Below are 22,091 nucleotides of genomic sequence, written 5' to 3'. Positions count from 1 at the left end.
ACAGTTAGCTTATGTGGCTATTCTTATCAAAGCTGCCCTCTAACTTTTTTCTTCATTTCTCAGAAAACAATTTTTTTTGACTATTCTGGATCACTTTGTGTGTGTGTGTGTGTGTGTGTGTGTGTGTGTGTGTGTGTGTGTGTGTTAGAAATGAACCATGGCCTCACACAGGGTAGACAACCCTTCCTCTACCTTATCTTTGGCCCCAGTCATTCTACTTTCCATGTACACCCACTGCCTTTAATTGGATTTGCTATGATTCTTATAAACTTCTACAATGACTTTTTTAATAATTATACTTATTTATTTACATATCTATGTATTCATCTATCCATCTATGTATCTATCTATGTATCTATCTATGTATCTATGTATCTATGTATCTATGTATCTATGTATCTATGTATCTATGTATCTATCTATCTATCTATCTATCTATCTATCTATCTATCTATCTATCTATCTATCTATCTATCTATCTATCTATGTACCTATCAGTGGTGGTGGGGCACACTGGAACCTTTGGCACAAATGGAAGTTATAACTTTTGTGAATCCGTTCTCTCCTTCTATCATGGGTATTGAACTCAGTCGTCACTCTTGGCTGCAAATACCTGTTGAGCCATCTAAGGGTTTTTGTTTGTTTGGTAAAACAAGGTTTCACTAAGTAGATAGATGCTATTAGCCAGGAAAGGAAAACCATTAGTTCTCCAAATAAAACCATCATTCCTAATTCAACATCACATGGCATCTAGGGTTCAATGCTCTATGAATAAACTGGTGCAAGTAAAATACTGAAACTGTAGCGTTTTAGACTTTCCTGAAAAGCTCACAGCTAGCTTCGACCAGAAAAACTAGGTGAGCTTCTTTTAAGGCGTGGCCGATACGCCCCGCCCGCACCTGGGCAGCCCGCAGCACCTAGGGACTGCCTAGGTGAACCACATTTCCCAGCGGCCCCTGCGGAGCGCTGGCGCCTGCGCACTGTTACAAAAGGGGGCTCGTGCTCTACTCGCGCGCTAGCCACCGGACTCCCCTCGCCTCGCGCTCAGCTCGCCTGGTTTCTGATCCCCGCCATGGAGGAGGCTGAGACGGACGCCACGGAAAACAAGCGCGCCTCCGAGGCCAAGCGAGCCTCGGCCATGCTGCCACCGCCTCCGCCTCCCATCTCTCCGCCCGCCCTCATCCCGGCGCCCGCGGCCGGTGAGGAGGGCCCGGCGTCCCTGGCCCAGGCGGGCGCACCCGGCTGTTCTCGCTCTCGGCCCCCGGAGTTGGAGCCCGAGCGCAGCCTGGGCCGCTTGAGAGGCCGCTTCGAGGACTACGATGAAGAGTTGGAAGAGGATGAGGAGATGGAGGAGGAGGAAGAGGAGGAGGAAGAGATGAGCCACTTCTCTCTGCGTCTGGAGTCCGGACGGGCGGACTCCGAGGACGAGGAAGAGGTATCGACAACCCTGCCCGACCTGGCTGCGCCCGAGCGGCCTCTGGGACCGAGCGGGGCGCAGACTTACGGTTGCCGTTGACTCTGGAGCTCGCGGCACCAGTGTAGCTCTCCATCCCCGCCCACCCAGGCGTGGCCTCTCTCCGGCTTGATTTATTTTGTGGAGTCCTTGCTGATCACTTAGGGCACTCTGGGTCCCGCTTCTTTCATTCTGTAAAGAAGTCTTTGCGTGACGTGAAGGGAGTTAGATGTCTAAGGCTACCCCACTCCCCACCCTCGACCCCCAACTCTCCAAGTCAGACTGGAGCGTACTCTTTTTCTGCAGGGTGTTGAGAGGGTTTGTTTTTTTGTTTTTGTCTTTTTTTTCCACTTAAAAACAAAAAAATAATGTGTGAAAAAAGGCATCCCGGGGATGGGGTGTAGCCCAGTTGATAGAATGTATCCCTGGCGTGCTGGCTTGGAGTTCGAGTCTCAGCACTGTCTACACTGGATGTGGTAGTGGACACTTGTAATACTGTTACTACCAACAGCATTGGTGAGGCGGAGACTGCAAGTTCAGGGTCATACTTGTTTATGTGGGGAGGTTTAGCTGCTTTTTGTAAAACAAAAAGAACAGGTGCCCTCCACTGTCAATTTTTACTATATGCCAGAAAATTGGGACTGCTTAGAACAGTGTTTTCTTTATATTGGATATTTTGAAGGGTTGGAGATGCAATTTTTTTTAAAGAATTATTTCTTTTATTTTCTGTGTATGAGTACACTGTAACTATCTTCAGACACACCAGAAAAGGGCATCAGATGCTATTACAGATGGTTGTGAGCTACCATGTGGTTGCCGGGACCTCTGGAAGAGCAGTCAGTGCTCTTAACCACTGAGCCACCTCTCCAGGCCATGCAATTAAGTTATATTGCTTATAATGAAATCTTAAGATTATAGTTTAAGTTGTTTTGAAGTGAGGCCTTGCAGTGTTGGCTTTGGTCTGGGTTTGAACTCCTGGGCCCAGATGTCTTAGCTGAGTTGAGTAAGTGGGAATACAGGAGTAGACTACCTGGTCCGGCTGGTTTCTGAATTTGAGAAGGAAAAGGCTTGCACTCTAAAACTGTTGCCCTTGCATTCACAGCGCCTGATCAACCTGGTTGAGCTGACCCCCTACATCTTGTGCTCCATTTGCAAAGGTTACTTGATAGATGCCACCACTATTACAGAATGCCTCCACACCTTCTGTAAAAGCTGCATTGTGAGACATTTTTACTATAGCAACAGATGCCCCAAATGCAACATAGTCGTCCACCAGACTCAGCCTCTTTATAATATAAGGTAAGAATATACGAATTTAAAATGAATTCACATTTAAAATAATTGTCACATGTTCTTGCCTTCTCCTCCCCCCTCACCGAGATCTTGACTTTGTGTAGTTGAGAGTAAATCCTTTGAATGCTACCAAAACGAGACAGAAGGGAACTAAGAAGTGTGTGTAGAGTGCTTACTGCGGACCAGGCATGGTCAGATCTGACAAAGACTTTAAAAGCAAAACAAGGTTTGTAGAACAGGCTGGCCTTAAACATGTCTGGGATTAAAGGAGTATAGCACAGCACCTACCTAGCTTCAATAGTTTTGGTTTTTTTTTTAATTATTATTATTATTATTTTTCTTCTCTTTTTTTGGAGCTGGGAACCAAACCCAGGGCCTTGCGCTTGCTAGGCAAGTGCTCTACCACTGAGCTAAATCCCCAACCCCTTAAATTATGATTTTTATGTGTACTTGGGGCTTTTGGAGGTCAGAAGAGAGCATTGGGTCCCCTGGAACTGGAGTTACAGATAGATGGTTGTGAGCTGCCATGTGGGGGCTGGGAACTGAGCCTAGGTCTTCAGGAAGAGCAGTCAGTGCTCTTCTCCCATGTGAGATGGTGCACAGCAATTTGAGCACAGTCCCTGTCCTCAGGCTCACATTCTGACCAAGTGTACAAGACCAAGGGACAGTCAGCGAACTGTTGGCCATTCTACTGAAAACTTCTGTTGTTTCTGAGGCAGGGTTTCTCTGTGTAGTCCAACTGTCCTAGAACTCACTTTGTAGACCAGGCTGACCTCAAACTCACAGATCCACTTGCCTCTGCCTCTCAGAGTGCTGGGATTAAAGGCGTGCACAGGTGTGCCCTACTACTACCCAGTGAGTACTTATAATTACATTTAGTTCCTTGGCCTTCTGAGATGAAGTATATTTTAGGCACTGTGAGTACTGATTCCCTCTGATGAATCAAGATGTCTGGTTCCAGGACAGCCAGGGCTATACAGAGGAACCCTGTCTTAAAAAGCCAAAGTAAAAAAAAGAAGAAGTAAAAAGAAAAGAAAATAAAGAAGTTGTAAGAAGTTGTTTGCTCCTGAGAAAAATAGTGAATTCATTTTGTACCTAAATTCATTTTTCGAATTCTGAGATACTCTCCATCCTTCTTTTTTTGTTAGGTTGGACCGGCAGTTGCAAGACATAGTATACAAATTAGTAGTCAATCTAGAGGAAAGTAAGTTTCTTTTATTTCATAGTTGTGAATTCCAAAGCCTCTGACTCTGTTAGTTACATTGTAAGTGTAATTTAGTCTGTGCTTTATCATTTTTTTAGGAGAAAAAAAGCAAATGCATGACTTCTATAAAGAAAGAGGTCTAGAAGTCCCTAAGCCTGGTAAGTTTGGATGGGTTCTATACCACATTTGTGTAAAACAACAAAACTGTTGATGAGGTGCTGTCCTCATTCCTGTTCTGTCATGTGATAAAAAAGACCTGGTAGAGGCCACTTAGGGGAGAAGAGGTTTAGTTAGCTCACAGCTCAGGTTACATCACGTTGCAGGGAAATGAGGGCAGTGAGAACCGGGAGCTGTTAGTTCCAGTGCACTTGGGCAAAGAGAAATCAGTTCTTGCCTGCCTGCCTGCCTGCCTTCCTTTTAAGGCCCAGCTCACTCACTGTCTCTCAGGAGTCTAAGACTCAAACCCAGAGAATGCCACTGCTCACTTTTAGGCTGGGTCTTCCCAGGCAGATTAACATAATAAAAAAATTCCTCATAGGCCAGCTCACAGTCCCTCCTTAAGACTCTTCCCTGGTGATTCTAGATTATATCAATTGGAATGAAAATGAAAACTCCTTCACTGGTGCTTTTGGGGAGTATCTAGTTGTATTAACAAAGAAAATTTTGAAGGTAATGCTTCAGTAAAGGCTAAGTAATAGTTTGTAAGAATTAAGAGGATTGACTGGGTGTACTTGTTTAAGCCTGTAATCTTAGCACTCAAGAACCTGAGTCAGGAGGTTTGCTGTGAGTTCAAGGCCAGCCTGGGAAAATAATGAGAGACTTTATGTAAAACAAGAAAGTGTGGGGGTGGAGGGAACAGAATCAGTCCCTAGATTTTAGAGTTTGTTCCCTAGCACTGCCACTTTGTTAGGTTAGGTGATGTTAACATCTGTAAAATAAAGATGAATATGACATTATTAAACAGACATATTTCTTTAAGACATGGTTTCTCTGTGTGGCCCTGGCTGTCCTTAAACTCACTGTAGACCAGGCTGGTCTCAACCTCACTGAGCTCCACTTGCCTCTGCTTCCCCAGTGCTGGGGTTAAAGGTGTGCACCACTGCCTGGCCAGTACCAGTACTTTTACTAATGCTGTGCACAGAGTAACTTACGTTTAGTAGCAACATAGGACTGAGGTAGGTTTGGGTTTAAATCTTGGTTCTTCTGTTACTTTGTGACCTTAGACAAAGTGTTCAATCCACTAAGGCTCAGTTTCTTTATCAGTTTTTTAAAAAGCGTAGATGTAGTTCATATTTATAGAATTAAATGAGAGTGTATGTCATGGGCTAATATGTTTTAACAAACTCTCTGTGGCCCTGAAAACTGGGTCATGTCTGCCTTCCATCGTAGAATGGCCCCTTAGCTAGTAGCTAATTTTATTGTCTTTTTATTTTTTTACATTTATATTTATTTAGAGAATACAAATGTATATGTATGCACACTTTCTTACACAGATGTCCACTTGGCAGAACTCCTCACTTCACCAGTGTGTCCTAGGGGAGAGGCTCCAGCCTGGCCACAAGCACCTATACCAACTGAACCATGCTTCCCACTTGAAAATCATTGTTTTTTGACAAATTAACTGGTATTTTTAAGGAAAAGGAGACTTGACTAGAACTTAATAATAATTTAGTTGTAATACTTGTGTGATTCATTCCTTAAAGATCTCAATTTGTGAAAATTTTAATCCTATATTAGCTTCTTTGTTTCCATCTCAAATAGCTGTACCACAGCCCGTCCCTGCAAGCAAAGGAAGAACCAAGAAAGCCCTAGAGTCAGTGTTTCGGATTCCGCCTGAACTTGATGTGTCTTTATTACTTGAGTTCATTGGGTGAGTGACCTAAAAAATGTATTGGTTGCTTAATTTTGGCATTTTTTTTTTTTTTTTTTTTTTTTTTGTTTTTTTTGGAGCTGGGGACCGAACCCAGGGCCTTGCTTCCTAGGTAAACGCTCTACCACTGAGCTAAATCCCCAGCCCCAATTTTGGCATTTTGAAGCAAGGTTTTACATTGTAGCCTAGGCTAGCCTTGTTTGGTATGCAGTTTGTAAACCACCATGATGGGCCTCTCATTACCTTTTGGAGTCGGAGAGTTGGCCCAGTGGTTAGAAACATTTGCTGTTCTTGCAGAGAACATGGTGGTTTAGTTCCCAGTTGTGTCATATGGCTCACAACTCAGAACTGTCAGTGACTCCAGTTTCAGAGGATCTGGCGTCATCTAGCCTTCTCAGGTGCCTGCAGGATGCATACACTCAGGGCACACACATTATGGTTTTTTGTGTGTATGAATGTTTGCTTGCATGTATGTTATAGATGTGTACCATGTAAATGTCTGATGCCCAAGGAGATCAGAGAAGGGTGTTGGATCCGTTGTAGACAGCTGTGAGCTGCTATGTAGGTGCTGGGAACCTGGGTCCTCTGCAAGAGCAACAAGTACTTTTAACTGCTGAACTATTTAATTCTTTTTCTTTGAAGAAAGAAAATGTCTTTTAGCTTTAAAGTTGTGACTTTTCTTCTTGAGACAGTTTCTTTAGCTCATAATTGCCTGGGGTTTTTGGTTTTTCAAGACAGGTTTGTGTGTGTGTGTGTGTGTGTGTGTGTGTGTGTGTGTGTGTGTGTGTGTTTGTGAGACCCTGGCTGTCCTGAAACTCTGTAGAACAGGTTAGACTACTTGAGATTAAAGTTATGTACTACTACAGCCAGGCTTGGAAATTTTTTGTGGTTAGCTCACCTTCAATTCTAGATCCTCAGGACTGGAGAGATGGCTCAGTAGTTAAGAGCACTGACTGCTCTTCCAGAGGTCCTGAGTTCAATTCCCAGCAACCACATGGTGGCTCACAACCGTCTGTAATGGGATCTGATGCCCTCTTCTGGTGTGTCTGAAGACAGCTACGATATACTCACATACATAAAATAAATAAAATTCTAGATCCTCATGCCTGAGGCCTTCCCAAATATGCAAGCTTATGCCACCAGGCCTCAATAAACAAACAAATCCAACAATTTTGAAATAAATTATAGAATATTTAAGATTGAGAAAAATGTTAAATTAACATAGTAACCACTGGTATCCTTATCTCATAGTAGCACACACAATCCCAATGAGGAGGAGGATCACTGCCTTCAAAGCTAACACTGCCTTCAATGCTAACCTCTGCTGTAAAGCAAGACCCTGCCTGCTTTTGTTCTCCCATGCCCCCCATGAGGAAAATCTGACCAAAACCATTCCCAGTAGAACAAAACCAACCAAGAAACAAAACCACTATTGTAGCAGAAGCCTTGACTGTGTGATGGTTTGTTCCCTTCCCTCGGGCTTAATAATCACTCCCGTAGTTTTCCTTTGCAGCTTGTCATAGGGGGCCAGAAGTTCTTGATCAGTTGCAAGGCAGCAAGGCAGGTCTTTTTTCTCTTCTTTTTTGTAATTTACAACTAGACTAGGCAATGTGGCACTTGATTTAGTTCCAGGTCAGCTGGGGCTACATAGTGAGACCATGTCTTGTAAAATAAATCTACTTCCCCTCACCTACCCCACCCACTACCCAGGAAATGAAGCATGGAGAGTTTAAAATGCAGATTAAACTGCCTTTGTTTTACCACTAGGTGGCAGAAGTGACAATTATATTTCTCCCAAAGATTTAAGTAACCAAGTTTTAAAAATAAAAAAATGGCCAGGCATAGTAGTGCATGCCTTTGATTCCTAACCTTTGGGAGGCAGAGGCAGACAGATCTCTGAGTTTGAAGCCAGCCTGGTTTAAATCTGAAGTTCCAGGACAGCCAGACTACTCCAGAGACTCAGTCTCTATCCACCCCTCCAAAAAAATAAAAAATAAAATAAAAATTCTGGTGTGGTAGCACAGCCATAAAAACCCAGCATTGAAGAGGTGGGGGCAGGATTCAGAGTCAGCCTCAACTACTTAGTGAGTTCTAGGCAAGCCCGAGACACATGCGCTCAGTAGACCGCCCAGCACGGAAAGGCACTTGCTGTCCAGCTTGTTCACCTGAGTTAGATCACTGGGACTTAGGATAGAAGGAGTGGACTGACTTCTGCAAGTTGACAGCACTTAGGACACAAAGCAGATGAATCTGATTTGAGGCCAGCCTGGTCTACAGAGTGAATTCGAGGACGTAGAGAAAATCTGTCTCCAAAACACACATACACACAAACCAAACAAACTTTTTCTGAGTTAAACGAATTACTGCATATGAAATGTTCATATTTTTCTTTTGTTTTATGATTGTACATGTAATAAAAGTATTAACATTTATTTTTATTTATATGAGTACATTGTAGCTGTCTTCAGACACACCAGAAGAGGGCATCAGATCCCATTACAGATGGTTGTGAGCCACCATGTGGTTGCTGGGAATTCAACTCAGGACCTGTGGAAGAGTACTCAGTTCTCTTAACCGCTGAGCCACCTCTCCAGCCCAAGTATTAAGTTTTGATCAACTTTTCCTTTATTTTCAGTGCTAATGAAGACACAGGACATTTTAAGGTATTTCATTTTTTTGTTTATAAGAGGGTGTTATAGATATAAATTCTGAATCAGATTAGCAACCAAGTAGAAATTATCTTCAATTAAAATATAGAAGTTTGACAAGTAAGTTATCAAAATTCAACAGTAATACTATATTAGTTTCTCAGGGAAAAAAACATTAAGTAAAGACTTCCTACTGATTCAAACAAGCGAAGTAAGGAAAATAAGTAATTTACAAAGCCAAATGCCATGTTGATTGGTAATTTATTTTTTATATTTTAGTTTTTGGAGACAGGTCCCTGCTGGCCTTGAACTTACATAGCAGTGGATGACTTTGAATTCCTGATCCTCCTTGCCTCTACCTTCTAAGCGCTAGGACTCTAAGCATGCACCACTAGGCCTGATTTTAGTCTGGTAATTTAAAAAATTCTAAGAGTCAGATGTGGTATAACTTTGTATTCTTACCACTCTGGAGGCTGAAGCAAAGAGGATGAAGAATTCAAGGCCAGCCTGGGCTGTTGTAGTAAGACCCATCTCAAAAAAATAAAATAAATAAAAATCCAGAGTGTCTTTGTGTAGTTGGTACTTAGAGTTTAACATGAATTTAAACTTGTATATTTAACATTTTTGGCTGAAGTTAACCTGCCTTAACTTGTCGCTTCAAGCATTCACTGAGATTTGAGGTAAGAACTACTTTGTACTGTACTTTGTCAGTTGTTGAGATGAATTGTAGGCTGAGACACCCACGGAAGTCCAATCCCCGATGTGTCCTGCGGTTACTAAGGAGAGGTCAGAATTGTTTTGTGGTGTCGTTTCTGGAGTTTAAGGGAACACTCATGGCTGTAGAGGTTCCAACCCACAAAGCTCAGTACCCACGCCATGGTGACATTTACAGAGAGGAGTAGCTGGGAGGATGATACTTGGCTGTCTAGTATGCGTGAAGCTCCGGGCTCATAAATGGAGTGTGGTGGGTGTCTGTTCTATGAGCCAGCACTTGTGAGATCCGTACCAAGCTCAAGGGAACCCTGGGATACATGAGACTCTGAAAAACGATATCGATGAAAAGCATTAAAGAGAGGTTTAGTCAGTGTTGCCACAGTAGGAAGAGGAACAGATAAAGAGGTCCCATGACTCAAGTCTGTCTTCAGGTCACTGACATAGCTTTTGTGGTGGTGGTGGTGGTGGTGGTGGTGGTGGTGGTGGTGGTGGTGGTGGTGGTGGTGGTGGTGGTGGTGGTTTGTGGTTTTTAGACAGGTTTTGATTCTGTAGCCCAGGCTAACCTGGAGTTCATGTATCCTCCTCTGGCCTTGAATCCATGGCAGTCTGCCTACCTTAGTCTCTGAGTGCCAGGATTATATGTGAGAGTCACTGTGCCTGACAACTCAGGTTTAAATAGAGCGACTGGGGCAGCAGGCAGATGTGGTTTAAGGGACCACTATCTTAGTTCTGGCTCTTCAGGGTGCTTCAGAGAAGTTTTACTTGTTTGAAGAGAGTTCAGTTCTCTTGAGATGATTCTTTCTGGCTGAAAATGTTCTCACAGAGGGGTGATCTGTCTGAGGTTCTGCTGTACCTAGAAATCTAAGGTGACTGCCCTTTTGCTGGAGACCTTCAGATGCCTTTGAGGATTCTGGAACAGGAGATTGTAGAAGATGACAACAAGGGGCAGGAGAGATGGCTCAGTAGTCAAGAGCCCATAGTGTTCTTGCCAAGGAGCTAGGTTTGGTTCCCAACGCCCACATGGTGTTCACAACCGTCTGTAACCCAAGCCACCTGTGACTAGATTTCTTCTCATTTTAAAATTTAAAAAGAAAAACTTTTCTCTCTCTCCCTCTCCCTCCTCCTCCCTGTCCACCATCCCCCTTTCTTCTTCCTTCCTCTCCTCTCTTTTTTTTTTTGGAGATTAGCCCATTGATTAGACTGTCCTTAGCTCATAGCAGTTTTCCTGCCTCGGTCCTTAGAGTACTGGGATCACAGGTGTGAGCCACCATGCCTTGCTTTAAAAAGAAATTGTTTCAGGTTGGGGATTTACCTCAGGGGAAGAGCCCTTCCCTAGCAAGCGCAAGGCCCTGGGTTCGGTCCCCAGCTCCGGAAAAAAAAAAATTGTTTCTCACTATGTGCTCAGACTGTCTCAGCTCCCAGACTTAAGTAAGTCTCAGTCTCTCAAGTCTCTCAAGTAGCTGGAACTCTAGGCATTTACCACCTTGCTGTGGGGATAGTACTCAAGAGGTCCTCATGTGTTGCTTCTCCCAAGTAGTTGGGACAACAAGCAGGCACTAGAGTGCCTTGAATAGGATGTCGACCGACCGTCAGCTCAGGCTGATCTTGAACTTACAATCCTCCTGCCTCCACCTCTCAAGGGTTAGGGTTTCAGGCATGCACCATTGTACCAGACGTTTTGTTTTACATGAGCTTTTAAAGTTAACTAACAGGCCTTTCTGTTGAGAAGTTTGTTGGTATGTATCTTAAAGATTTTCAGGATTTCTGCTTTTTCTTTGGACTACAAATTGACTCAAATTCATAAAGTCATCTTTGCTTTAAAATTTGCTTTAAAGCTTGTATATTTTATGTATGTATACATTTACATAATCTGAAAAGTCTTATCTATTTTTGTAGCCATTGGAAAAGAAGTTTGTGCGTGTTTCGGGAGAAGCAACTATTGGGCATGTAGAAAAATTTCTTAGAAGAAAAATGGGTCTTGATCCAGCTTGTCAGGTACAGTACACATGTGTAAAAGGAAAGGTGAGGTCACAAGACCTTTAACAAATGGAGAAAGAATCACAGAGCAGCTTTTTCATGATGTCCTAGATACTGTGACTGTAATGAGTGTTGATACATTGAGATTCCCACCTCTAACTTCAGTCACATCTGAGTTACCCTTCATATTAGTACTTCAGAAGAACCAAACTGATGTAATGAATATATGTATACCCAACATATGTATTTAATATGCATATAATATATAAAAGATTTATTAGAAGGGTTTTCAGGCTGGGTTCAATTAGTCTTGACAGTGACTGTCTCCTGATGCAAAGGTCAAGAACCTGGATGTTCAGCCCTCAAGACTGAGACAACTGACTGGTCTTCAGTGTGCATGCTAAGACCAGTGTCGTACGCCTCAGCAGCAGGGTAGGTGGACTTGCCAGCGAGACAGGCTGCCACCAGAAGCTGTGACCAGATCTTCTCAACTCACATGATCCAGTTAGGAAAATCACTCACATGTATGCCCAACTGCCTGGGTTTCCATTGATTCCAGATGTAGTCCAGTTGACAGCCAAGATTTCTTACTGCGCTGATGGGCCTGTCTTGATTGCAGGGAAGTAGTAACAGGTTTCCAGGCCTAAATTCAAGGTCTCCTGCAGTTGGTAGTAGACGATTACTAGAAGACACCCTCGCCAGTGTAGCATGGAAACTTGAACACTTAGAAAATCGAAATACGGGGGCTGGAGAGATGGCTCAGGGGTTAGGAGCACCGACTGCTCTTCCTGAGGTCCTGAGTTCAAATCCCAGCAACCACATGGTGGCTCACAGCCATCTGTAATGGGATCAGATGCCCTCTTCTGGTGTGTCTGAAGACAGCAACAGTGTACCCACATAAAATAAATAAAATCTTAAAAAAAAAGAAAAGAAAAGAAAGAAAATCAAAATACCTAATGTAGACCTGATTGGCTTTTTAAGGGTTGAAAAAAATGGCTCCTACTTATATATTTTCTTGTTTTTCAATTAGAAAACATCAAATCTTACATGTTGTTAAAAATCAAAATAAATCTGCGCAGTGGTAGAGCACACTTTTATTTCCAGCAGTTAGGGGGCAGAGGCAGGTAGATCTCTGAGTTAGAGACCAGCCTGGTCTACAGAGCGAGTTCCAGGACAGCCAAGGCTATAGAGAGAAACTATGTCTTGAAAAACCCAAAAAATAAAAAATAAAATTACTTTAAATTCTAGTTACACAGATCAACTGAAAATGCACCTTTATATGGCTTTGCTTTTTCACTCATCAGATTTAGCCATTATGCAAAGTCTGATAGAAATTTGTTTCTAAATATACTGCATATTGTTGACTAAAGCATACATGTATTTAAACAATGACTGAAATTATGCTGTTTTTAGCACTAATACCATTTGGTATCTATGTGTGTGCCTGTCTGCCATTCCATCCACCCACCCACCCACCCACCCACCCACCCACCTGTCCAAAGGCCATCATTGACATTTTTTACATAACAAAATCTACTTAGAGGTAGGTAATCTATAACATGGTGACTTGATCACGTGCTATAACTAGGAAGTGATATTCAGGTGGGCTGGTTCTAGGATATCTGTTACTCCTTCTATGACTAAATTTTGACCAGAATACAATTCTATTAATTTCTGTTGTTTTGGGACAAGGACTCATGTAGCTCAGGTTTATTTCAAACTCCCTGTGGAGGGAGCCAAGGCTGACCCTGAGTTCCAGTTCCTGCCTGTAGCTTCCCTTCTAAGTGCTAGAATTGTGGGCATGCACTGCCATGCTTGCCCAGGCCCCAGTACAGACGTCCCCAAAGCTGAAGGTTGGCTTTCAGGTTTCCCTTGTTTGTTTATTTTTACCTTTACTGCTCTACCCTGTGTGTGCACACGCACGCATGCTGCAGCACACGTTGTGGAGCTTAAGGGAAATCTGTGAATGGTTCTCCACCTCCACTGGGTTATAGGGGATCAAACCTAGGTTGTCAGGCTTGCTTGGCAACACTTTGATCTGGTGAGCCATTTTCTCAACCTTTTTTTTTTTTTTTTTTAAATAATTACTTGTTTGTTTATTTATGGGTTTTGGAGGCAGGGTTTCTCTGTAGCCTTGGCTGTCCTTGAACTCACAGAGATCCGCCTGCCTCTGCCTCCCAAGTGCTCTGATTAAAGGGATGCACCACTAGGCTCAGCTTCCAGTCCAATATTTTAAATTACTTTTTGTCTTCTTTGAAATCACAATGTGTATATGTGTACTGTGTACATGCTTGGTGCCCCAGAGGTGAACCACAGGCATTGGATCCCTGGGAAATGGGTGTTACAAACATTTGTGAGCTTTGCCGTGGATGCTGGGGGTTGAATTCTAGTTCTCTATAACAAGTGCTCTGAACTACTAAGCCATCTCTCTAGACCTCCAATATATTGTTTTTATTGATAAAAATCATCTATTTTGTGCAGCATGTATGGGAATGTTTTCAGTATGTGCACTGAAATGGCTGCATTGAGCTAACATGTGTCTTTTCACATTCTCCACGTTTTTAACATATTTTTATTTTATATGCATTGGTGTTTTGCCTGAATGTATATATGAGGATGTTGGATTCCCAAGAACTGGAGTTACAGACAGCTGTGATCTGCCATGTGGGTGCTGGGTAGAAATTGAACCCAGGTCTTCTGGTAAAGCAGCCACTACTTATAACCACAGAGCCATCTCTCCAGCCCTCCCGCCCCTCCCTGGTTTTTGAGATGGGGTTTCTCTGTGTAGTCCTGGCTATCCTAGAACTTGCTCTGTAGTCCACACTGGTCTTGAACTCAGAGATCTGCCTGCCTCTGCCTCCCACGTGTTGGGATCAAAGACATTTGCCACTGTGCCCATCAAAAAATACAAATACAAAACCAAAAAAACCCAAAATTATTTTTATTTTATGTGCATGGGTGTTCTTGTCGATGTGTATATCTGAACCACATTTGTGCAGTGCCTGCAGAGGTCAGAAGAAGGTGTTGTGTTCCTTAGAGTTGAAGTTTCAGACTATTCTGAGTCACAGTGTGGATGCTGGGTACCAAACCTTAGTCCTCTTAGAGTATCCAGTCCTCTTGAGCACTGGGCCAATCTCTTCCAGCCTAACATGCTTTTAAAAACTAAAGAGACACCTCTCTTTGCAGGGCACAGTACCTGTTGGTTATGGTCTGTAAAATGTGTTTGGTACACAGAGATGGCTTTTAGCATGTAAAGATTTTTCTGTCTATTTCATCATCTGAACTCAATTGTGGGAACCCACAAAGTTGTAGTTGGGAATTTCCTCTGCAGAGTGGTCTTTTGCCTCCACACTCTCTGTGGCACACACAGATCCTGCACACATACAGCAGCCCTTTTTTTTTTTAAGGTGGGTTTCACTTTTTCCTTATAACATTCAAGAGTTTTAACATTTAGAAATGGTTTAAATTTTGTTTTATCTTGGGGTTGGGGATTTAGCTCAGCGGTAGAGCTCTTGCCTAGCAAGCACAAGGCCCTGGGTTCGGTCCCCAGCTCCAGAAAAAAAAAAAAAAGAAAGAAAAAATTTTGTTTTATCTTTTAAGTTTGCCAGCTTTTAGTTGTATAGGTAAATATTTTTCCTTATTGTTAGTACATACCTTGTAATATTTATAATACCATTTTTCTCAAAATACTTGAAGTAATGGTAAAGATTATCAAATATGTAGACTTACGTACTTGTCTTGTTTAAGCTTTCCAAGCCCTAGAGATGGTAAATGATAAACAGTTGTTTCTTTTGCAGTGTTGGGCTTCAGAATACTGCAATGCCACCGAGCTCATCTGCAGCCTTCTTCTTTGTTTCATATTTATTTTTAATTTTTAAACGTTGATGTGTATGGGTGTCTTGCCTTCATATAGCTGTGCTACCTGCACACTGTACCCATGGAGGTTAGAAGAGAGCAGTTAGAGATGGGTGTGAGCTACCCTGTGGCTTCTGGGCTCTGACCTGGGTCCTCCGGAAGAGCAGCCACTGCCCTTAACTGCTGAGCTGTCTCCAGCCCATTGTTTTTCTGGTTTTTGTTTGTTTTGTTTTGAGACAGGATCTCCTGTGTATGCTTGGCTGGCCTGCCTATAACTCAGAGAGATCCACCTGCTTCTGCTTCCTCCCCAGGTGCTGAGATTAAAGGCCTGTGCCACTAAGGCTGGTTGGTTTGTTAATTAAGGTCTCTATGTAGCTTAGACTGGCCTTGAGTTTGTGGCTGTTTTTCTGCCTCAGCTTCTTGTGTGCTCGGTTTACAGGTGTGGGCCATAATGTCTGTCTCCCAGGCTTTTTCCAAGTTTTAATTTCATTTATTTAAATTGTCACGTGTATGAATGTTTTGTCCACATGTATGTATGTGTACCATGCATATGCATTCTGCCCATATTGTCTGTCAGCAGAGGGCATTGGCTCCCTTGAACCTGGAGTTAGGGATGGTGGTAAGCAGCTGTGTGAATGCTGGAATTAAACCCAGGTACTCTGGCTGGACAGACATATCCTTTAATCCCCGCACTCAGGAGGAGGAGGCAGAGATACGGAGTTTAAGGTCAGCCCAGTCTACAGAGTTGCAGGACAGCCTGTCTTGAAAATCAAAACCAAAACCAGCCAACCAATCAAAAAATCCAGGTACTCTGTAAGGCAGCGAGTGCTCTTAATCACTGAGTCGTCATCTAACCCCCCAAATTTTTATTTTAAGAGAATCTTGCAAAATTGCCCAACCTAGCTTCCAACTCTTGATTCTCTTCTTAAGTTCCCTGAGTGGAGACCAATGTCATATGCTACCATCCTGTCTCAAAAACTTGTCTTGATAATGTTTTATCAGAAGAGTTTGACAGACAAACACATAGACCTGGATTCATTCAGAGCCTCATCCAGAGCCAGGCCTGGGGCTGCAGATAGGTAGAGAAATAGAACCTTGACGTGTGATGCTAATTCCCCGCTTCATGTGTTTTGAAGCAGGAGAGTGGTCTGATAACTGATTTTTTTTCTGTAGGTAGACATCATCTGTGGGGACCACTTACTGGAGCGGTACCAAACTCTGCGGGAAATCCGACGTGCAATAGGTGACACAGCAATGCAGGTAGGTCCTTATCAGGCCTGTGCCGGACAGTGGACTAATGAGTTACAGACTGCTGTGGCGGAGAGCTCAAGAAATGGCTCAGGGATTAAGAGCACTGCCTGCTCTTACAGAGGACTTAGGTGTGATGTTGAGTTTGAGGACCTTGGGCTACATATTAAGACAGTCAAACAAAAACAAATATTCATAAATAAACAAAAACCTTTGGATTTACTATTTAAGAATGCTAGTAGCAGCAGGAGAGGTGGAGTGGTTAAGAGCACTGACTGCGGGGTTGGGGATTTAGCTCAGGGGTAGGGTGCTTGCCTAGCAAGCGCAAGGCCCTGGGTTCGGTCCCCAGCTCCAAAAAAAAAAAAAAAAAAAAAAAAAAAAAAAAAAAAAAAGAGCACTGACTGCTCTTCCAGAGGCCCTGAGTTCAATTCCCAGCAACCACATGGTGGCTGACAACCATCTGTGATGGGATCCGATGTCCTCTTCTGGTGTGTCTGAAGACAGCTACGGTGTACTTATAGATAATAAATAAATCTTAAAAAGTGCTAGTGGAGGGGTTGGGGATTTAGCTCAGTGGTAGAGCGCTTGCCTAGCAAGTGCAAGGCCCTGGGTTTGGTCCCCAGCTCCGAAAAAAAGAAAAGAAAAAAAAAAGTGCTAGTGGAAACAGCCGAGCGTGCTTTCTAACAGCTGCTCCTGCTGGGCATGGTGGCTCTCAGTACAGCACACAGGAGGTGTAAGCAGAAGGACCTGCAGTACAAGGCCAGCCTTGATTGTGTAGCTAGTCCAAGACCTCCTGAGCTATTTGAGACACTGTCTCAAAGAAAAAAAAAAGCGCAAATCCACTCTCGGATTCAATACAGTCTCAAAAGACCTGACTGGTTCCCTTGAGATGAATTATTTGTCGGGTAGAGACCCTTGACCTAATCACCTTTCACTGTGCCTCACATCCTTTAATACTTTATACTAGAAATTAAGCTTTCAGCATTTGAACCTGTGAAGGACAAACCATGGCTAACTGTCATACCGTTAAAAGTTTAGGACTATAATAGAGATGAATAGAAAACATAAATTTAAGTAATGCTTATGCATATATTTATATAGAATATATAAATATAGACATCTGGGGCTGGAGAGATGGCTCAGTGGTTAAGAGCACCGACTGCTCTTCCAGAGGTCCTGAGTTCAAATCCCAGCAACCACATGGTGGTTTCCAACCATCTGTAATGAGATCTGATGCACTCTTCTGGTGTGTCTTATGACAGCTACAGTGTACTTATATACGATAAATAAATCTAAAAAAAAAAAAAAAAAAGCATAAATATAGACATCTAAATTACAAGGAGTTATTTTCTAAAATATGTTCTTATATGTACACTGAAGTAATTTCGAGATCTTTAAACAGCTTAGGCCACACTTTGAGGGTTTTTTTTGTTTTTGTTTTTTTTTTTTTTGAGCTGAGGACCCAACACAGGGCCTTGCACTTGCAAGGCAAGTGCTCTACCACTGAGCTAAGTTCCCAACCCCCACACTTTGAGTTTTATATGTGGATATTTATATAGTCTGCATTCTGTTTCTGAACTATGACAGGGAAATAGAAAAGTGTGTTTTGTATGCATATGAATGTGGTGATGGAATCTTTGTATCTGTGTCGTATGGACATTCACTCTAACCGTGCTAAGTAGTAGAGCAGATATGGTGACGGCTCATGGGCCAACATGGCCTGCCATTGTCCTCTGTCTTTGCCTTTAGTAACCCTTAATCTTTGTCGATCCTCACTATCTCATGTGCCTGATATGCCTCCTTTATGTTACTTTCCTGGCTTTTGTGAGCATTTAACTTTGTAAATCCTTTTTTATGGTCCTGGTGTCTTTGCTGGAGTTGCCAGGAATAGAAGCCAGATTGCAGTGGGTTGAATAGTGGATGAGAAATGAAATAAAGCTATGGTGTCTTAGTTACTTTTTTTCTTTGACGATGATTTTGGTGGTTTTGAGACAGGGTCTCTCTATATGGCCTTGGGTGTTCTGGAACTCATTATGTAGACCAGGCTGGCCTCAAAGTCACAGAGATCCACCAGCCTCTGCTTCCTGAGTGCCGTAGTTAACTTTTCTATGATATGCTAATACACCATGACCTAATGCAACTTATGAAAGAATGTTTACTTGGGCTTACAGTTTCAGAGCTGAGAGTCTGTGATAGTGGAGCACAGGTTACAGTGGCAGGAGTAGCTAGGAAGTCACTTCTTGAACAGCAGGCTGGAGGTAGAGAACACACTGGGAATGGCCTCCCCCACTGACACACCTCCCCCACAGGGTCACCCTCACAAGTCTTCCCAAACAGTTGCAGTAGCTGGGGCCTCATATTCAAAATGGGTCTTAGGAGGCCATTCCCATTCCAACCGCGTGTGAGTCTGAGCAAAGAAGGGGAATGTTGAGAGCAGACTGGACCGTAAAGCCTGTGTGCCAACAGCTGTTTGAATGCAGCTTACAGCAGGCGCCTGGCACATTTCCTGTGAGTTCTTTACAGCTAGTTGTCTAGTAATTAGAACGTAGTAGTGCTTCTGAGGATGGTTACTTAGTGCATCCTTAGTCAGCACAACTGTGAGACCCGACACTAAGGTGTGGGAGACAGAGCCAGGCACAGTGGCTCACACCTGAATCTATAGCTCTTGGAAAGGTGAGTCAGTGTTCAAATTCAGGCTAGCCTGGGCACTTAGACCCTAAACCTTGTCTCAGAATAAAATGGGGCCTGTTGGTGTACACCTTTAACCTCAGCACTCAGAAGGCAGAGGCAGGAACTCTTTGAGTTCCAGATCAGCAAGGGCTACATAGTAAGATGACTGGAGAGAGAGGACACTGACTAGATGTGGTAGTGCATGCCTGCAAGTCTGAGGATTTGGGAGGTAGAGACAGGAAGGTAAAAGAGTTCTAGGTCACCCTCACTACATAGAGGGTTCCAGGCCAGCCTAAGCTGCCTTTTTAGGTTTGAGGGTTTGTTTGTTTGTTTTTAACGTGTGTATTTGAGAGAGACTGGGGATTGTGGGTGTGTATACACAAGTGAGGAAGAGCATGCCTATATGTGTTTATGTGCCTCACAAGAGTGTAGGAGGAAAACAGTGTCAGATGCCCTGGAGCTGCCATGTGGGTGCTGGGAACCCAACCTGAGCAGTAAACACTCTTTTTTTTTTTTTTTTTTTTTTTTTTTTTTTTTTTTTTTTTTTTTTTTTTTTTTTGAGCTTTTTTTTTTTTTTTTTTTTTTTTTTTTTTTTTTTTGTTTTGTTTTGTTTTTTTTTTGTTTTTGTTTTTTTTTGTTTGTTTTTTTTTAGCAGTAAACACTCTTAATGGCAACGTCATCTCTGTAGCCCAAGAAACTCTTTAAAACAATGCCTTATCTTTCAAAAAAATAAATGAAGAGGCAGAGACATACCAAAACAACAGTCAGTTAAATAGTCTGTGGTCAAAGAAAGGTCTTTTCTCAGTTGCTTTTGGTTATAAATGCATGCCCCTAGTTACCTATATTAGGGAGCGGCTAAAGATGGCGCCAACATCTGGTGGTTGTTTGTGATAAACACCTGCAATGCGCATGTGTTGGCATTTCTCCGGCAGCTATCAGGCTGGAGTGATAATTCATGCTAATGAGGCATTTCATACTCCACCAATCCCTAGAGGACAAGTATATAGCCATAGCTTGTTTTGTATATAAGGCTAGTGCCTTTGTTCCTCGGGGTCCCCGTATCAACAATGAGGTGTTCCTACAATAAAGGCTGTTGAGAAGAATCCAACGGTGTTGCATCTTCCTTGCTAGATGAGGTGGGCGTTACAACCTATGGTTACATAAGAGTCAACACATCGGCCTGTTTGGGGTGGGTCACCTGTGATTGAGCTGTTCAGGAGGCTGGGACAAAAGAATTTTTTCAGCTCAGAAATTCTTGACCATCTTAAAAAGGAAATAATCTGGAGAGATGACTCAGGGGTTAGAAGCATGTACTGCCCTTGTGGAGAGCCATGTTAGGCAGCTCATGGCTTCCTGCAACTCCAGCTCCAGGGGGGATGCACCTTCTCTTCCAGTCATAAGAAAGAAGGAGATGGGAGGCTTGGTGCTGAGGCCTGTGATCTCAGCAGTTGTGTGAGTACAAGGCCAGCCTGCGCTGTGTAGTGTGATGCTGTCTTAATAAAAGAAAGAAAGGCACAGGGGTGGAGGCAGCCCTGCCGATAAAACGAAAAGGAAAAACATTGATAAGGAGTTTTGGCGATGTCAATAAAGAGAAGTTATTATATATCTTATATTTTATTTTTTACATTGAAGAATTTCTTGTTATTGTTAATTCAGAAAATAAGCCAGTTTTGGTTTTGATCATATATTATACATAACTAACTTTCAAATAACTATAATATAGTCCTTTTTTCTCCTTTTCAGGATGGTCTACTTGTTCTTCATTATGGTCTTGTGGTTTCTCCTTTAAAAATAACTTGAAGACCCAAGAGTACATTGGAAACACAGTAAGGAGGCTTCTGCAGATGTGCATCACACCAAAGATTCTCCCAGAGCATGTAACCACCACCACTTACGCTGTTAAGAGCTAGCTTCTGTTCTCAGCACCAGAACCCTAGCAATGTGTACAACTTGAAACAATAGAATGTATTTGCTACACTAAAGACTATGTAAAAAACATTCATAACTCAGGGGAAAAAAACTGAAAAACACTGAATTTTAAAATTCCTTGTGATTCCAAATATGAGGAAGTTGCTGGTTGCTTCCCGTCCTTGTTGGTCCTTCGGGAGCTGGGTTTCTGCCCTCCAACTCCAACTGCATGGGTTGGGTGGGTGTCCTTCAGAACAGTTTTGCTTTGAATTTAAACCTCGGAGTGCACTCAGCACCAAAACTACTGGCCACTTACATGTTCCTGTCCTATTCTGAACTTAAAAAAATTCCAGTGATACTACTACAGCGCTGTTACTCAGCTCTGAGACTGTTAGAAACGGCTTGCTCTTCTTGACGTCCCTTAAATATGAGGTGCTTCTTTCTGATGGCTTATTTGCATCTATCGGTGCCATTGGGACAGGTGTCGCAAAAGTCCCTCAGTGCGGCTGTTGATAATGCCATTGCTTCTAACAGTAGCAAAAGTTTCAGGTGAATTACCAGAAGTTTACAGAATCCTCATTGTTTCTTCAGTCACTTAGATTATCTGGTTCGTGTTTAATGTTTTTGTTTTCTCGTCATTTGGATAAAAAAAAAATCAGAGTCTTTGAGAACCTTGCTTTTCACAAAGACTTACTTGTAAACATTATTTTGCCTAAAATTAGCATCCTGATGCTTTCTAAAATAAAATTTTATAGACTTATTTCATAGCAAAATTTCCAAATCTGTACAGAAATTTTAAAAATTAGACTTACATTGGCAACTGTTTTGTAAAGAATTTATGAATTGTACATAAACCTCTTCTGACATTTAATAAAAGTTTATTTTAGCCAATTTTGACATGTGTCTAGATATTCATTAGTTTTTTTTTTTTTTTTCTATTTTTATAACTTGGGTATTTCTTATTTACATTTTGATTGTTATTCCCTTTCCCGGTTTCCATGCCAATATCCTTCTAACCCCTCCCTCTCCCATTCTATATTCATTGGTTTCTTTTTTTTTTTTTTTTCTCGGAGCTGGGGACCGAACCCAGGGCCTTGGGCTTGCTAGGCAAGCGCTCTACCACTGAGCTAAATCCCCAACCCCCTATTCATTGGTTTCTTAATGTGTGTGTGCGCATGTGCCACAGTATTATGGGAGGAGAGTAAGAGTCAGTTCTCTCCACCGTGTGGGTCCTGGATTCAAGCTCAGGTA

At 42.5% G+C, this 22,091-nt stretch overlaps 1 protein-coding gene across 4 annotated transcripts; it reads left to right on the top strand.

Moving 5' to 3' along the window:
• The first annotated feature begins 965 nt into the window (after positions 1–965).
• Pcgf6 (polycomb group ring finger 6) lies at positions 966–21,731 on the top strand. Of its 4 annotated transcripts, none has more exons than XM_032892147.1 (10): positions 966–1,435; positions 2,556–2,752; positions 3,895–3,950; positions 4,049–4,108; positions 5,688–5,820; positions 8,456–8,483; positions 9,131–9,148; positions 11,079–11,177; positions 16,188–16,274; positions 20,676–20,752. In XM_032892147.1, the coding sequence occupies exons 1-10, from the start codon at positions 1,073–1,075 to the stop codon at positions 20,730–20,732; spliced, it is 1,098 nt and encodes a 365-aa protein (XP_032748038.1). In that variant the 5' UTR covers positions 966–1,072; the 3' UTR covers positions 20,733–20,752. The 4 variants fall into 4 exon arrangements, with proteins under 4 accessions (XP_032748038.1, XP_032748041.1, XP_032748039.1 ...); XM_032892150.1 differs by having other exon boundaries at positions 967–1,435; positions 5,712–5,820; XM_032892148.1 differs by lacking the exon at positions 9,131–9,148 and having other exon boundaries at positions 967–1,435.
• The last annotated feature ends 360 nt before the right edge of the window (positions 21,732–22,091 follow it).

The sequence above is a fragment of the Rattus rattus genome, chromosome 2, assembly GCF_011064425.1.
Source record: "Rattus rattus isolate New Zealand chromosome 2, Rrattus_CSIRO_v1, whole genome shotgun sequence".
Taxonomy (NCBI): domain Eukaryota; kingdom Metazoa; phylum Chordata; class Mammalia; order Rodentia; family Muridae; genus Rattus; species Rattus rattus.
Note: the sequence above shows the minus strand (reverse complement) of the source record. Positions and strands in the feature narration are given on the sequence as shown.

Excerpts from the sequence above, each read along its gene's own strand:
- Pcgf6 (XM_032892147.1), top strand. The coding sequence starts at position 1,073 with ATGGAGGAGGCTGAGACGGACGCCACGGAAAACAAGCGCGCCTCCGAG. Across the intron at positions 5,821-8,455 it reads TTATTACTTGAGTTCATTGG|TGCTAATGAAGACACAGGAC; the intron begins GTGAGTGACCTA and ends CTTTATTTTCAG. Across the intron at positions 11,178-16,187 it reads GTCTTGATCCAGCTTGTCAG|GTAGACATCATCTGTGGGGA; the intron begins GTACAGTACACA and ends TTTTTTCTGTAG.